This window comes from Rattus rattus, chromosome 7, assembly GCF_011064425.1.
Source record: "Rattus rattus isolate New Zealand chromosome 7, Rrattus_CSIRO_v1, whole genome shotgun sequence".
NCBI lineage: Eukaryota > Metazoa > Chordata > Mammalia > Rodentia > Muridae > Rattus > Rattus rattus.
In genome coordinates, this window is record NC_046160.1 from 43,282,757 (window position 1) to 43,300,239 (window position 17,483).

A 17,483-nucleotide genomic window follows, 5' to 3' on the forward strand; every position below is an offset into this window, starting at 1 on the left:
TATTCCTTTTTTTTCTTTCTTTCTTTTTCGGAGCTGGGGACCGAACCCAGGGCCTTGCACTTCCTAGGCAAGCGCTCTACCACTGAGCTAAATCCCCAACCCCGTTCCCTATATTCCTATCTGTTTGGTTCTCATGGAAACTGCTGATTGTATGGTCACGTGTCTATTCCCTGAAGGAAACTGAAGAATGAAAAAGAAACTGACATACTCAAAGGAATGTGAGAATTTCTACAAGTAGAAGGAGGTTCTAGCTGCAGGTTTCGAGTTGGTGTTATCGCTGGGTTTTCAGTCTTCGAAGGCAGCCATGTTTAGTCTTGAGGATCTGTGATGATGCTCTATCTTCTTCAGCTAGGGACAGAATGCAGTCTGAAGGTGGCAGTCAATGTGGCTGCCTGGCTATCAAGCACTGGTGGCCTCTGGGAGAGAAACCTTCACATTCTCTTCCCATCATCTGCTAATACCTAGGATACATACTTTGATCTGAAATAGACCTTTTTGCTAAGGAAAAAGAAAGTGTAATATGCCATATTATTCTGATCAGACATTGGGAAGACAGTAGCAGGGCATCCCAGGCAATCTCCCTGCCCTCACTGTGCAGTACTTTTGGCCTCAGCACCATGAATGAACCATGCTATGGTGGCCTTTGTAACTCAGACGCACAGTTCTGTGACTATCAGGGAGTGTTAGCTGGGTGGAAAATATCATTTACTCGAACTAATTGATGTACAGTCGGTGTTAATTCTATTTCACATAGAACAAAAATTACCGAGTAGACTCAGTAAAAGGAGGAATATAGATCTGAATATACCCTAGCTGTGTGAATGATGGAAATGGACAGGTGCAGGTAGAAGTTCCTGACAATTCGGTCACCTGCTAACCTTCTGCACTGCCCACTTGTCGGAATGCGGGCATCATCTGCATGACTTAAACCACTGGAAAAGTGCATGCTGCACCATATTTACACTTGCAACTTTGAGATAATGGAAAGTGAGGAAAGTAACATAAGAGGAATGCAATCATTTAAAGATCTATTTTAGTACCTTGTTGCCACAGATGTAGTGTTTTGAGCAGATGAAATGCTGGGGCAGAACAAGACACATTGTTCCTGGGCCAAAGCCCAGGCTTCTCTGTGTCTGCTGCCTGCCCTGAGCAACCCCAGTGTGTACATCTGTGAGGTGGGCATACGGCAGCATCCACAGGGAGGCATGAAGCTATAGATCTGGCGGACTTGGCCTGAGAAGCAATTGTTGTGAGACAGGATGCTGCAGGACGTAGTTAAAATCCCAGAGACACCCGCCAGCTCTCCCCTAACTCTGTGCCCACATTCCTAAACAGGGACACTCCACAGCACTGAGTGGGAACATCCTCCTCCTGCTCTTTTACAGCCCTATATAGTGAGACTCTGTCTCAAAAAAAAAAAAAGTGATTATTTTCCTGGACCACTAGCTAGCAATCCCCATTTAAAAAGAAAAGAAAAGGAAACCTTGTTAAAATGAGGAGGTACTTGCTGGTGAGACCAGCATTGAACTTGGTAGGCAGATGCAGAAGGCTCTTCAACTCTAGACCAGTCTGTGCTGTATGGTGAGCTTTATCTCAAAGACAACTCCGTATGTGGTATTCAGTTTCTCTGCTAATCTCATGCTCTTATTTTTTTTATTAAAAAAAAAATGTAATGATGCAGAATCATTAACTTGAGACCCTGGACTGTCCTCAGTCACTCAAGGGCTCACACATGCAGTTCTATAATCGTGCTAATGGAGTTTACAAAGGAGAGAGAAGAGAGCTAGCAGGTGGCCATTGACCCCTCATCCTACCCCATACAGGAGTTGCCCCTGTGCTGCTCAGGTTGATCGATTACCTCACACTGCAGAATTAACAGTGTGCCCAAGTGGCTGCTTATCCTTCATGAGCTGTGTTGAAACTGCCTATGGGTCCTTAGGAGATACCTGGATGAGACAGTAGCTTGTTCAATTTGTTTCCTAGTGTTGTAGCTGAAATTAGAATGGAGTGATCACTCTTGCCCTAGGATCTGGTCATTATGGCCTTATTTGAAGCAACCTGAGTTTTACTAAAATGTTTTTCCAATACCATACCTCCCGTAAGTCCTAACCAGGCAATATTTAATCCAAACTCACATTACATCACTCTTTCGTGTTTGGAGATAATTTAATAGTATGGATTACAAAGCCTGTATTAGCCATGTGAGAAGGTTTGTGGTTCATATTGTGTATTTCTTCCTCTTTGGAGGACAGCTGCCAAGATCACGCTCTATGTACAGAGTGGCTAAAGACCCTCAGGTCATAAGCCAGGACAGCAGTGGCCAGCCATAATGCCCTCCCCTCAGTGTCTCTCTGTTCCCTTAACAGTTCCCTTTAAGTAATTCCTCCCTCTGAGGGGGCTGGGCAGGGCGGCTCTATATGGAATATCCAGTCATGGTGAAAATAAATATTCTGTTAGTGTAAAGGATCCATCCTAATAAATCAACCATGAAGGAGAGGCAGTGAAGCAGCTCTGAAATTAACCCTTACTCCCAAATGCCTGCTGGTTGTATATGAGGGTGCGGCATGAATGAATGCTAATCAAGGTATCTGCAAGGAAAGATACCCTGCAGGCAAATGAAGAGCTGACCCAGGTGCCCTCTGCTGTCCAGCGTTCACTAGGGACAGGTCTCTGTCCTCGGGTATAAGCCAAGCTCATTCTTCCTCCCAACTCCAGAATCTGGTGTTTGACTCATAATAACTAGTATGCATGCCCTGCCAGAAACTTATTTTACAAAACCAGTGGTCCTCATAGCCCCAGTGGTGGTCTTGGGGATTCTGAGAATCTTGGTCAATGACACAGGAGACACTGAACCCCAGTTGGTATCCACAGCCACGTGTGGCTAAAAGGAATGGTCAACCTCTTGATGTCACAGTAGCCAAGTCTCGTCCTACCCAAGTATGTAGATGGTACAGCACACATGAGTAGCCCAATTATCTGCTCATTCAGACATGCACAGTGTAGAAGGGGGCAGAATCTGGGCTCTTCGTGAATAACCCCCATTTCTGTGTGTATAAAGTGGGTCAGGACCGATTGTGTATCCAGCATCCTGGGTGCAGGGCCTAACCACACTGTCCTCTGTCTTTGCAGCCAAGCGGTACTGCAAGAATGCCAGCCCCAGCAGCAGCACCACCAGCAGCTATGCACCCAGCAGCAGCAGCAACCTCAGCTGCGGTGGTGGCAGCAGTGCCAGTAGCACGTGTAGCAAGAGCAGCTTTGACTACACACATGACATGGAGGCCGCACACATGGCAGCCACAGCCATTCTCAACCTGTCCACACGTTGCCGGGAAATGCCACAGAACCTGTCCACCAAGCCACAGGACCTGTGCACTGCCCGGGTATGCCCAGGGCCCCAGCCATGACCCCTGAAAGCTGACTTTTAGTTTGTTCCCTGCCAGCCCTACAGCCCTATGCCTCAGAACAATAGGCAGCGACCTTGATCCCCTCCAACCCTAAGTTGCGTCTGGGACATTAGCACAGCCATCACCTATGACCTTTAAAATGGTGTCTCAGTTGAATAGTATACAAAACCAAAAAGAGGTACAGCTTGACATTTAAACAAGACAGCTTGGTGGCAGCATTGTTAGATAAATGTGAGGCTACTCCTTCACCACATGCCTAGTAGGTCACACAGTTCAGGGAAACAAAAAGTGACATCTGATTGCACTCTTGATATTCCTTGGTCTCAGCCAAAACTATTAGCTGAGAGGTACTCTTGGTGCTACAGGAGACCCCAACATTCAGGAAAGGTGTCTATTGTTTACTTTTTTCATGTTAAAAGAAATCGTAGTTATCATAAAAATTACTTTTTATTATTTTTTATTTTGAGACTATAATACATCTAGACCCATTCCCTCTTTTAAGCTATTACTTGTATGCTTGTATGTATGAATGTGGAGAGAAGCAGGTTCTCCATGGTTCATGTATGGAGGTCAGAGGATAACCAACAGAGGTTCTGTCCTTCCATATGAGCACTCTGCCCACTGCAGCACTCCTAGCACCCAGAGTGGAAGAGGAAGCCTTTAGGATGGGCAGGGAAGAGAGCGAGTTGGCGCTCCAGGCCTCTAGGCAGGAAGCAGTGTAGTAGGAAGTGCAGCCTGTGTGCTGACCACCTGCCCTCTGTTCTGGGTGCTGGCAGTAGTTATCATAAGTCATTGTGATTTATGTGACTGGAGAAAGGCCAGTCACCTTATGCTTCCGTTCCTTTGATAGTTTTACTCCACAGTGGTGGGATAGTATCAGGGGACATGCATCCTTCATGGACATCTGGGCTACCAAAAGCTAGTGCGGGAGCCATACCTCTGTAAGAATAAAGATAGAAATCTCCACCGGGGTTGTTTGGTTTTTTTTTTTTTTAAGAATAATACTAAGATTAGGATAATGGCTCCAATATGATGTAGTCTAAATTAGTATCAAAGCTTGGAATCTGGGCTGCTTTGACAGAATTCTGTCACAACAGCACTGGAAAATATAAGAAGAGTGCAGCTCCAAGGAAGGACCCTCTACCTTCCTAACCGAAGGGGCGGGTGGATAGACATCGGAGGCCATAGGTCACTCAAGTTAGAGGTCACATTTTTCCTTGAGAATGTGAACTCTGCTGAGAGAATGGAGGTTTATTTTGACATTGATTGTTCACTGCCACCTAAAGGCCTTCACCCCTCTGCCGACAAAGAAGGCTGACAAACTTGGCCTAATTCATGGCGCGTGGTGCGCGTGCATGCGTAACATCTTGCTTTTGTTTTTCACCCATTTGACCCGGTAGCAGATATGGAGATGTCCAGATCTGCCCAGTGCAGAATTCCCATAACAGGGCCTTGGGAACTGTGCTGCATACCACCTTGGCCCTGGCTTTCATGTCAGAAGGAAAATTCTAGCACCTCCTCTAGCCTTTCTTCAACATTCAAGTCCTTTCCTTTTCCCCCATTCTGGGATTACTGTCATCAACGGAATGCCAGGAAACAAGTTAAGCTGCCGTGTGATGGAAGGACAGAGGTGGACATGTGGACAATGTATGGATGGGGGAAAGAACAAATGAGTACATGGATGAAGTGATGATGGAGAAAGGAGGGGAGATAGGGTAGGAGGATAGATGGGTGACAATGGATGGATACAGAGAAAAATGATAGGTGAATGGGTGGGTAAATCTTCTAAGCAATTTCTCAGGTAGGCCTGTGGTAGCGGGCATGCCTGTAGATCGTGGTAGTTCTCCTGGGAGTTAGTGAGGGGACAACAGGGGATGATAAACTCAGTCTTAGCTAACGGTCATCCCTAGTCAGGGAAGACAGAAAGGATGGGAGGCAGTCAGCCCGTCTAAGTTAGACATCTTTCTTCCAACAGAACCCAGACATGGAGGTGGATGAGAATGGCACCCTGGACCTGAGCATGAACAAGCAGAGGCCTCGAGACAGCTGCTGCCCAGTCCTGACACCCCTGGAGCCCATGTCCCCCCAGCAGCAGGCAGTGATGAGCAGCCGATGCTTCCAGCTGAGCGAGGGGGATTGTTGGGACTTACCCGTAGACTACACCAAAATGAAGCCTCGGAGGGTAGATGAGGAGGACCCCAAAGAGATTACCGTAAGTCATCGTACCATCACATTACCTTCTCTTTGCCCCTACCTGTATTGTCTATGAGTCCAAGAAGGGGCCATGGGGAAGAAGAGTCATTTGCACTCTTGAAGAGAAAATACCGGGCTGGGAGATGGCTTAGCCATTGAAGGATAGGCTCACAACCAAACATGTAAGAGAAAATACATTTTCTCTCTAAATCTGACTTTTAGCTGACAGGGACTCAGAGAACATTTTGGGTTGATTCAGGGGTGATATATAACTGACATTGGTCTGAGAGAAACAGATGATGGGCTATTTCAAATTTTATTTTCTAGTAAATATGCATCATTACAAATGGTTCCTCCAGTATAGTATAGAACAGATCATATTATCTTATTTTCAAATGAAACAGCACTGCATTTTCATGGTTCAGTATAGGCAGGAGGATTGGTGGCACATACCAGTAAGCCCATCACCCAAGCACTATAAGCAGGAGGGTCAAGAGTTCTAGGCCAGGGGCTGGAGAGATGGCTCAGCGGTTAAGAGCACCAACTGCTCTTCCAGAGGTCCTGAGTTCAATTCCCAGCAACCACATGGTGGCTCACAACCATCTGTAATGGGATCTGATGCCCTCTTCTGGTGTGTCTGAAATAGCGACAGTGTACCTGTGTACATAAAATAAATAAATCTTAAAAAAAAAAAAAAACTTCTAGGCCAACTTGTAGTGAGACCCAATTGCATTAAAAATAAAATAAGTACTTATTAAATGTGTGCTACAAATAAGCTCAAGTATTTAACTCTACTTCTTGTAAATGTATCTTAGTACAGTCATCTGATTCCTTGTTTATGCAGTAATTTTAAATGCCTATGTTAAAGTGTATTTTTTTAGTTTGGATTTTCAAATTAATTTACTATTATAATACCACTATTATTATAAAAGACTAAAAGAGGTTTTCTTTTTTGATGTGCTTGTGCTTATGGGTGTTAGTGTATGGGTGTACCCAAATGCAAAATTCAGAGAAGGCAGTCAGCTGTCTTCCTGTGGCACTCTCTGCCTTATGTCTTTGGAGGACAGGGTCTCTCATTGAACAGGGAATTTACTTGCCAGTGGACTCCTATGATTCTTTCTCCTTTCCCAATACTGAAGCTAACAGTACCCATGCCATACCCAACTTTTTACATAGGTGTTGGAGATTCAGACTTGGGTCCGTGTGTTTGAAGGGCAAATATTCTTACCCATTTAGCCATCTCCCTAGCCCCAAGAATTTATTTTCTTTACTGGAGACCTTTTTTGGTGCTCAAATCTGAAAGTTCTCAAGTCTTTATCCATTGTAAAAAAAAAAAAAAAAGAAGAAGAAGAAGAAGAAGAAGAAGAAGAAGAAGAAGAAGAAGAAGAAGAAGAAGAAGAAGAAGAAGAAGAAGAAGAAGAAGAAGAAGAAGAAGAAGAAAAATCTGAGTAGAGTTTGGAGCCTGCTTATCAGGCCAACAGTGCTTACGTGGGAAAGGACCTGATGAGAGGTCTGACACTGAGCCTTTTTGGGTTTTTGTGCTGTGTAGTCCTGGCTGACCTCAAAGTCATGGTGATCCCTGCCTTACTTTTCCTGCCCCCAATGCTAGAGATAGGGGTGTGTGTTGCCTCACTCAGCTAAGGCGCATCTGCCTTGGTTCCCTTTCAATTGCTGTCATAAAGCAACACAACCAAAGCATCTTACAATCGGAAGGGTTTAATTGGGTGGACAGTTTCAGAGCAGTAGAGTCCATGATGGCAGAGAGAAGGCATGGCAGTGTGGGCAGCTAAGAGCTCACATCTCAAACCCCAAAGCCCACCTCCACTAGAACACCTTATACAACAACAAGGCCACACTAATCCTTTCCAAAAAGTTCTATGAACTGGTGCCCACATATCTAAACATGCGATCCTATGGGGGCCATTCTGACTTAAACCACTACAGGCTCTCATCCTCAATCTTCAAACTGAATTAAATATTTAGGCATTATACAAATGGAATCAAATTTGAGTGTCAAGCTAAAGAGTTCTTTGTCCCACAGTTAAACCATGACCATTAAGAAAGAAGTAATCGTATCTGAATTTATTTTAATTAAAATTAAGCCTCCCTCCAGTAACAAAAGCCTTCTCATAATAGACTATTCAGAAGCAAACGTGCCTTTTAGCTTGTAGAATGGACTCAGGAAATCTATGTATAGTGAGCATTGTCCCCTCTAGGAAAAGTCTAGGTTACTTATATATGGATTCACCAAAAATAGGTACTTTACTTTAAAAATAATTTAAATTACAACATTAATGTAGTCAGTCTTCCATTGCCTCGATGTAGAAAAGTGCATGTAGGTAAAACACTAACTATTAACTGGCCTAAAATCTTCTCAGGCCGAGTCCTGTTTAAGAAAGGTGTCTCTTGTTAATAGTCAAACACATGCTTACTGCCCAGGAAAGTGCTGGACTCCAGATGCCAAATAAAATAAAATAAAATAAAATAAAATAAAATAAAATAAAATAAAAGGCCAGGTGAGTTTTCTCAGGTTTCAGGAAGATCCACTGGTCCTGAGCAAGATCCCTGTAGTTTGAACAGGCCTTGGGCAGATTGCCTTGTGTTTTCTGAATGGCCTCATCACAATAAAGGTACAGTGGGGTTTTAAATATGAGATGCAAAAGAAAAGACGGGGCGCCCCTGCAGCCGGGACCTTCAGCTGGCGAGTTTGGCTGCTGCATATGGTTCTGAAGCTGTGTTCTGTCTACAGCCAGAAGACTTGGACCCATTCCAGGAGGCTCTGGAAGAAAGAAGATATCCAGGGGAGGTGACCATCCCAAGCCCCAAACCCAAGTACCCTCAATGCAAGGAGAGCAAAAAGGACTTAATAACGTAAGCACAGCATAAGGTGACATGCTGGTTCTTCATAACTCTCCGTTTCTCTGGCTTACTTTTAAAGAACAGGCCTGTATATGCCTTGCCTTTTGAGCATGCATGTTTGCGGTCTACGAATTTCTCCAGCTGCAGTTGAGCAGAGCCAAAGGCTGCCTTGCACCTGCTTGTTCTCAGTGATGCTCTACTGTGTGGAGGCGCATTTAACTCTATGCATTTTGCAGCTTTATCCAGGATGCTTAACTCCCCTTGCAGACATTGCAGCTAAACTGGAAACAATGAAACTTTTAAAAAGTTTTTTTAAAAAAAAAACATACTATTCTGGCTCTCTTTGTTTTTGTTTGGTGGCAGATGTCCAACTCCAGGGTGTGATGGGAGTGGTCATGTGACTGGTAATTACGCCTCACACAGAAGGTGTGACTTCATTTTTCTCATGGTGGATTCTGTCTTTTCAATTTATTGTTTTCAGTTTACCTCAACAATGCTGTCAAAGTACAAATGTTGAATTCTGTGTCAACCCTCTGAGTGCTGTATGCTGCCCTTCAGTAGCATGCTAATTCACATGTTACACAAGGCTACCTAAACTCACAAAAAATTCTTCTCAAAAATTTAAACCAATTCTTTAAAATATTAACAGAAATGCTTTCTTAAACATATCCTTGATAGCATTCGGAGTTAATAATACAAACCTTCAGTATACAGCACTTGGCCCATTGCTCTTCTGCATTGAACTTTTAATTTCAACTTTATGTTGAGTCATTCAAGTGCTGCTGCTGCTTAGGGGTTCACTCACTGTGTCTCCCCTGTCTTACAGTCTGTCTGGCTGCCCCCTGGCGGACAAAAGCATTCGAAGTATGCTGGCCACCAGTTCCCAAGAGCTCAAGTAAGCATTCATGTCGCCAGTTCTCTTTAAGAGTCTCTTTGCTATTAGCTCACAGAAAACAGTGTCCTGTTTGAAAGTGGATTGTCTGGAAAGGGGTCTCCAGTGACATCTGTGCCTGGTGGATTTGGATGCTCTCTAGTTCTTTCATACCACATCCTTTTTATCTGGAATTTTTTATCTTCAGATATGCATATACTCCCAAGGAAAAATGTTTCAGTGTTGCTTAAACATTCAAAAAATTATTGTCTAACATTTTAAAAAATGAACATCAGATATAAAAATCTACCTGGTAACAGCTAGTCCTTAAACTTGCGTTCTTCATTCTGTATACTGCCTAGACCAGTGACAATTCAGCTCAGGAAACTGTGTGGTGTTGGCACAGAAACACACACACACACACACACACACACACACACACACACACACACACACACACAGAGCAATAGCTCCCTCTGCTCTCTGTTGTAACTTTTAAACATAAATCTGACACAAGTATAAGCCCAGTCCAGCACCAGCAGATGGAGGCTGTTTTCCTTTTAATCCAGTGTACAACACTCATTGCCAAGCAAGCTATAGAAGGAACCAGCAAAATTATGAAAAGAATATTAAAGCCTTACCCACTCCAGTCAGTGTGGACTTCGAGGTGTCTGGGAGGACAAAAGGCCAAGCTTGACAGCACAGTGTGATGACAGCAATTGCCCTTCAAATGATGACCCTTGCTTCCCTGACATTCCCTACCATTCTGTCTTATGCATGGCTAGGAAGATGCTGCCCTACCCCCACCATCCTGTCCCCCCAGCCCCGTGACCGTAGTCTAGGGGTGACCTGAGCATAGTCTTCTGTTTGACACCCATGTCATTTTTTTCAGGCTCCCTGTCCAGGGCCCTAGTGCCATAGACCACCTGCTCATGTTCAGTGACTTCCTGAACTAGCCCTCCTGTCGCACGCAGGACTCTTGCCTTGCCGTTGACTTCTGAACTAGCCTTCCTGCCAGTTGCAGGACTCTTGCCTTGCCGTTGTCTTCACAAACTGTGAGCAGCTCGAGGGCTTCCTCATGCCTTGCAGTCTAGCAGCATTTAAATCAGTGCCTGGTGGACAAATAGCTTTAGCAGCTCAAAGCAGCAGCCCTAGGAGCAACAGTCCAGCACATTTTCCTCAGGCGTCTCTTTGCTCTGCCTTCAACCCACATTTCCCTCATGGTCAAAATGTAACCAACTGCACTTGGATCTTGGCCAGCACATCAGGATGGGGCAGCCTTCCTTTGAATCTCTTGAGGAATTCTTTGCAAAAGCCTGGTGCATCTCCAGTTGCAGCAGGCCACCTGTAAACAAGAAACTAGCTTTTGTGTGACTTTCGCATTGCTTCTGACTGCTTAAGTGTTTTGAGACCTGGGACCAGAACATTTTTCTGATGGAGTAGTTCACATTGACTTACATCTTTTAGTGTTGGGCTTAATGTTTTCAGACATCTATCATTTCAGGCAGACCTGCCGTTTCTCCAAGCCACAGTTCTCCTTGTCTCATTTCATCTTGGGAGATGGCTGGTCTTCTCTTCAGCATCCTCCGAGGAAAGTGTTGCCCTCGCATCCTCCAGACAGCATAGTCTTGGCCAGTGCCCTCCTCTTTTGCTTCCTGCCAGAAGGTTGTACCATCCAGAAAACAGACAGTTTTGCCTGGATCGGGCTCATCTAAGTTATACACATTTTCTGTTTGTCTTTGCAAATAAGTCCTTTTTGCTTGCCCCCTGCTGGGAAATCTTTGCTTAATTCCTGCTGGGAAATCTAAACTTGACTAATTTCCTAAAATGATGTTTCTGTTAGTGGGACTTCAAAACTAAAGATTTGATATCTTCTTTAAAAAGACTAAAACTTAAGCAGCCATTTTTTACTTGACAATATGTCCTCTACACACAAAATAAATAAACAAATAAATAAATACACCATCATGATATGATAGCCTTTTCTCTCAGCTTTTCACTGATGGCTCTCGGTCTATCACTTCCCTGTAAAAATCACGGAGGTTTGCTGTGAGCATGCCCAGACAGAGCAGCACACACCATCCTTGAGAGATACATAAGCTTAGAACTCCTCATGGTGTGCCTACTGTGTCGTATTGACACTTTCGTCAGTTGTACAGTAGCATCTCACCTGAATGAGAAACTGAGTCAAGTCCCAGGTTATTCATACAACATTCTCTATGGCCAAAACTATGTTAAGAAGTGGGTCCCAATGACCTCAGCAACCAAGTGAAATTTCTTAGAAATTCGCCTCTTATTGTTTGCAATACTGAATTTTTATAGGTGAGCATTAGAAGAAGGTTCTTAGCCATGGACAAAATGAAAGTTGACCAATGACCTACTGACCAAAAACTCTTAGACTGAATAGGTAACACTTTGCTCAGTCATCTAGACCAACCACTGTGGGATACTTTTAAGAAGAAATCAATAATTTGTGCCTAATTATGTACAGTGTATAAACTAAAAATGCATTAAAATGTTCCATGAATCTTACCAGCACTGTGAAGTGACTCCTGGGCCCCTTGTTTCTGCATATCACACATCCTGGGGGGAGGGAGACCTGAGGGCCAGACGATGGAGCACCGTTCATCTGAGTACATCCCTACCCACCCTTGCTGTGAGACTGAGGCCACAAGAGACACAGGACTGAATGGTGAGAAGTAAGGTGACCTTTGGGGAGAAGCTCTCCTAATGAGAAATCTAGTTCTAAGGGGACATTTCTCCTCTTGAAATACCATTGTCTAAAATTCTCCAAAGGCTTCTACAGCCATGGTGGCCTCTTTAAAGAGCTGTAGAGATAGCCTCCTGGCCAAGGAACCTTTCCTATATAAGAGTCATATTGAGTCATAGACACTGACAGATGCTGACCTATGCGGGGTTTTAGCCATCTCAATAACCAATCTAAGCCAGGAAAACCATCTTCAGATAGGGGTTATGAGCTCTTATCGTGGCCCCAACTGGACAGGTCTCCATTTACACTTCAGCCAGACCCTTCTGTCCTTTTATGTGTATCATGTGTGGGTTAGGGAAACTCCAGTGCTGCTCTGAGTATAATGGCTGGAGAGCAACTTTCAACTGAGGTTAGTCTTTGCTTTGTGTTATTTGACTAGGGACCAGCGTGGTTAGGTTCTACTTATTGCGTGAATTTGGTATCCATACTTACAGGTTCTAATCTCTATATGCATAAGCCCTTAGTTCTTGGGATTTAGACATACAGGAATATTAGCCAAATGCAACCATTAAAACTCAGGTTGTATTTGTTTTAAAATAACCTATAATTCAAAGAATTAAATCAGTAAAAACTGAGCCAAAGTATTAACACTTGCTATTATTTTTGAGCATTTTTGGCTTACTTGTATAGCTGTAAGCCCTGGGAAGGGGTCTATCCATTTATCTCTTGTCCAGGACATACTGTGTAAGGGAATGGGAAACTCACTCATTTTTAGACCTCCAGGAGTCATCCTCATGTGTAGAGTGCTTTGTGTATGACAGTAAATCTACAGAATTTTCAGAATGACACCTGCCCTCCCAATATGTCTGCTGTTAACAGACAAGCATATTTCCTTAGCAGAAAGACACGTTGACCTCTGTGTAAAGTGAACCTCTTTTATGACCAAAGTTGTGAAATTTCGTCTCCACCAAAGGAATGGTAGGGGAAAGTGTTTATATATCCTGCCCTGTCCTATTAAGAAAATTGATTTGTTCAGCAGATGACTTGGCCCTAGGTACCTGGGATACCTCCTCTTTGAGAGGACTATGTCTCTGATATAAAATATAGTTGTCCTTCTGCCTGTCACTCAATACACAATCTGTTGGGACTCAGGCTCTACTGGCCCTGAGATTTAACTACTGCTCCCATTCTCTGTCTCTAGGATTCAGGACAAACTATACCTTGTCACAGTGAAACACATCATGTTTGTCAGGGTTTTGACAGTTGATAGTACTTCTTCACAGTTTGTCACCTTTGTGAGAAAAGGCTGTAAGCATGCTTAGGTCCCTTGTACGACTCTAGGAACCCTAGCAGGGCACTTTGATCAACGGTCACAAAAGATAAGTGGCATTGACAAAACTTGAGCTGAGTAAGGTCTTCACATGAATTGCCTTCTCAGAGTCCCTGTACCTGATGTGCTGGTTTTCCATGAAAGATGAAGGGTATGGGCTTGGGGAATAGTTCAGTTGACAAAGTACTTGCTTTGAAGCACAAAGACATTAGTTTAATTTCTAGAACCTGTTTATTTGTTTGTCTGTCTGTCTGTCTGTTTTTAATGTCAGGTATGAGTTTAGCAAGATGAAATGAGTTAAGTGACAGCATCCATCTTAACCCCCTCCACACACACACATACACCAACCCAAATAAACAGTGAACAGAGATCAATGCTATGAAGCAACAGAGTTGTCCAGACACAGCTTAGTTTTGCTGTGTGTTTGTGCCTTACGACCCCAATGCAGAGAGTGAACTTCACAGAGTAAATCATCAGATTCAGATACTACAAGAAAGCAGGCCTGATGACCAAGACCTACTTTTTTTCATGAAAAACTTGCTACAACGTGAAATCAGACCATAGACCTTCTAGCTAAGCAGTAGTTAATCTCTTCTTGCCTCTGTTGTATGTGTGCGTGGATATATACATATACATATACAAATATATACATATACAAATACATATGTGTGTGTGTGTGTGTGTGTGTGTGTGTGTGGTGTGTGTGTCTGTAGACTGTGCTAGTACTGGGCTAGCTTAATAGGAATTCAGTGGATGCCAGTATAAGTAGCAGTGTCAAGACCAGGAATCCCTGGGTCTTTAGAAAAGACCCACCAGCTGGGACACAGAGAGGGAAAATGATCAAGGTAGTTGACATTTTTGAAATATCCTAGGGAAGAGTGTTCAGTCAGCTAGAAATGGCAGCAAATATGTAGTCCATGGTAAAGTAATGAGATAGACATTGTCCAGCTGTTAGAGCTACAAGCAGTATTCTGGAATGGTAGAGCCCAGACTGAAGTATAGCAGAATGATGGTAGAGCTGTCAGCTAGTTCAAGTCATTTTCCCAAGAGACCACTGGAGAGGGCAGGATAATGACTCAGGCTTGGGAAAGCCTAAGAATTTAGATCCAGGAGCTCCCCCAGCTTTGGTCCTCCACAGAAAGGAAAGGGAACATGCATTGCAAAAACATCTCCCACCTTCCAGAACTCCTTCTACCCTGCCTGTGTCTGCAGTCACATGTCCAAAGCATATATGTAGCCATCATAAGTCAGAATATAGGCCAGTATTGAAATAATGGCTTCTCACAGTAAACCAACCACCACCACCTTTGACAGGAAGGTGGTTTTCAAGCTAGGATGGAAGATGAACTGTTTCTGTGCTCATGGAGGACACCTTGGCACTGTCTGGAGGGCAGCAGTGTTAGCCAGATGGAGAAGCCTCCTTCAAACTCCAATCTCCATCTGACACTTAAAATGAAATCCTTAAGATTTTCACTAATATCTTATCATCCTTCTAAAATAATTTATTTTTTATATGTATGGATGTTTTTCATCTGTTTTGTTTATGTACCATTTGTGTACCTGGTACCAGAGAAGACCAGAAGAGGGGCTCAGATCCCCTAGAATTAGAATTATAGACCACCATGAGCAATGATGTATGTGCTGGGAGTTGAACTCCGGTCCAAGGAAGAGCAGCCAGTGCTCTTAACTGCTGAGCCATCATTCTAGCTCCATCACCAGCTAAAAACAAAAACAAAAAAGAAAAAAATGAACACACACTAGATCTCCCCAAACCTTACACAGCAATGAAAAAAATCAAGCAAAAACTAAGCCATTCCTGGCTTTCTCAGTGGGGTCCTGCCTTCCCAGGCTGCCCAGGGAATCAGTTGAAATATCAGCAAGTTCATGAAAGAGAGGCTGGCTTCAGCAGACACTGCCTCCTGCTGACCTTTAATTGGCTACATTTCCTGGAAACCCACTGTGAATATCTTTGCACTAGAGCAATTCACCTGCTAAGCCTGGACTTAGAGAGGGGAGCATTGGGTCTGTCCTCTACGGGCAAGCGGACTTGTTCTCTGTCCTTCGCTTAGAGCTAACTTGGTACTTGTTAGGGTTTGTAATGACAAACTTGGGGAGTACTTTAAACTATGAGTGAGACCTTGAGGCTCACTTCACTCCTCTCGTAGAAATTAGTGTTTAATTAAGATATCAAAAACTATAGAATGCTATTGTATTGACAATACATTGAAATGATATTTCAAACTAAGAAAAGGTGGCATTAGTTGTTCCTTATTCGAAAAGAGTATTGGAAATATATAGTATATTTGACACATATTGGCCAAATGGAAATATCCTATTCCTTTTCATTTGAGTATGTATTTTAGATATATTTCAATTATATTTGAATTTTTATCACTATAAGTACATACTATAGATTTACACACACATTTGCGCACACACATGCACACACTTTGTGATTATTGGGCTAGGCATTTTCCTTAGTTATCTGAGTGTTCTTCATAATTCATTGCTTGTTAGATCTACCCTTTCCCACTTACTAGGAGTGAGCCTATATTTATCTCATCTATGGCTCCTCTGGGGTAATTCCAAAAAGCAAGAGCCTTTAGATTTCTAGGGACTTCAGGTTCATACCAGATGCCAGGCCCCATACAGAGTGGGGACAGGAAGCCTAGTCAGTTGAAGGCATTTATTTAGTCTGGACTTTAATTCTAAATCTAAGCTTTTCATTGTGTAAAGACTTCATTAATTTATAGTTATCCAAAGTAAAATGAACAAAATTAGAAATGAAATAGATGTTCCCTTTGGGAAACTATTGACAGAAATTTTGGTAGGTATTTTTTCTGACATATTCAGGAGAGGCCATGATTCTCTTCAGTTTTTCTGGATAGGGCATTTTTGACAGACAGGATAGAGACTGCTTGCAGGCATGAGAGGACTGGGGAGCAAGGACTCAAGGCAGCCACTGGGTCTAAGTTGTCTGCACGTCTGATGTGCTAAACCACTTATTCTTACCACCTATGCTCCCCCAGGATGGCAGTCTGAGGATACATACGTGCCATGTGTTCCCGTCCTTTGCTCAGTTTTTGCAGATCTTTCTTCTAACTACTGAATTGCATCTGACCCCATCTCAAATTACCTGAGTCCCTTGAGTTCATAAATTGTTTCGTATTTATAATTGGGATGTGTAAACATCCTGCTCCCTATAAAAAGAAATGCTGAACATCCTAATCATCCAAAGCGATTTGATATGCTACTCCTACCAGGTATTTTAAGGGGAAAAATTCAGTGTAAATACCTTTTGATAAGCGGGACATATAATTTGATACAACTTTCTGGAATGACCAAAGGTTCATTGTATGCCACCCCACACAAGCCACCTAAATTAGGCTACTGTGCCTAAAGACTGAGTTCTTAGTTGTGTTGAATTTTTAGAGAATGTCACTCCATTTGTAGAGTGCTTCCCTAGCATATATGAAGGCTTGGGTTCATGCCTCAGTGCTGCATAAATAAAGGATGGTGGTAAGCCATACTGATAATCCCAGCATTCAGCAGGTGGAAGCAAAAGGATCAGGAGTTCATGGTCACCCTCAGCTCATAGCATGAATCTATTGATGGAAATACCCACATAGATCAAGTGAAATTCATGCCATCCATGTCATCACTGCTTCCGCTGCACTGTCCTCATTCATTTTACGTTCTAGTCATTATGTATCTTATTTCTTCTGCTGACCTATTGACTGCTTGCCACCTTAGTCCCCAATGTCTTTGCTACACTATTAGTGAATGGCAAATAGATTAAGGGTTGGTTTTTGTTTTGTTTTGTTTTTGTTTATGTTTTTGTTTTTTTGTTTTTTTTGTTTTTTTTTTTTTTTTTTGTATTTTGTACCAGGCTGATTGAAACTGAGTATGACATGAGTTTTATGGGAACGGTTCTCTGGGGATTTCTTGTGTGATATATAGAAAAAATAAATGGAAACGTTACTGCTTTTAGGACCTATATGAGAGTAACTCACAACTCAGTATGAAGTTGGGTTCTTTTATTTTTTTATTATCCAACTTTTGTTATCCAACTTTACGGTGTTCAGACAGGTATGAAATTCTAACCCCAAGCTAAGG

The 17,483-nt window shown here is 43.0% G+C and overlaps 1 protein-coding gene across 10 annotated transcripts in view; it reads left to right on the top strand.

The window, feature by feature from the left end:
* The window catches only part of Myt1l (myelin transcription factor 1 like), a 291,243-nt gene that overhangs the window by 214,969 nt on the left and 58,791 nt on the right, over positions 1 to 17,483 (top strand). For all 10 annotated transcript variants that reach the window (XM_032907573.1, XM_032907576.1, XM_032907574.1 and 7 more), the window contains 4 exons: positions 3,130 to 3,380; positions 5,380 to 5,616; positions 8,347 to 8,468; positions 9,283 to 9,351. In XM_032907573.1, coding sequence (XP_032763464.1) covers positions 3,130 to 3,380; positions 5,380 to 5,616; positions 8,347 to 8,468; positions 9,283 to 9,351 — 679 coding nt within the window. The remainder of the gene's footprint in view (positions 1 to 3,129; positions 3,381 to 5,379; positions 5,617 to 8,346; positions 8,469 to 9,282; positions 9,352 to 17,483) is intronic.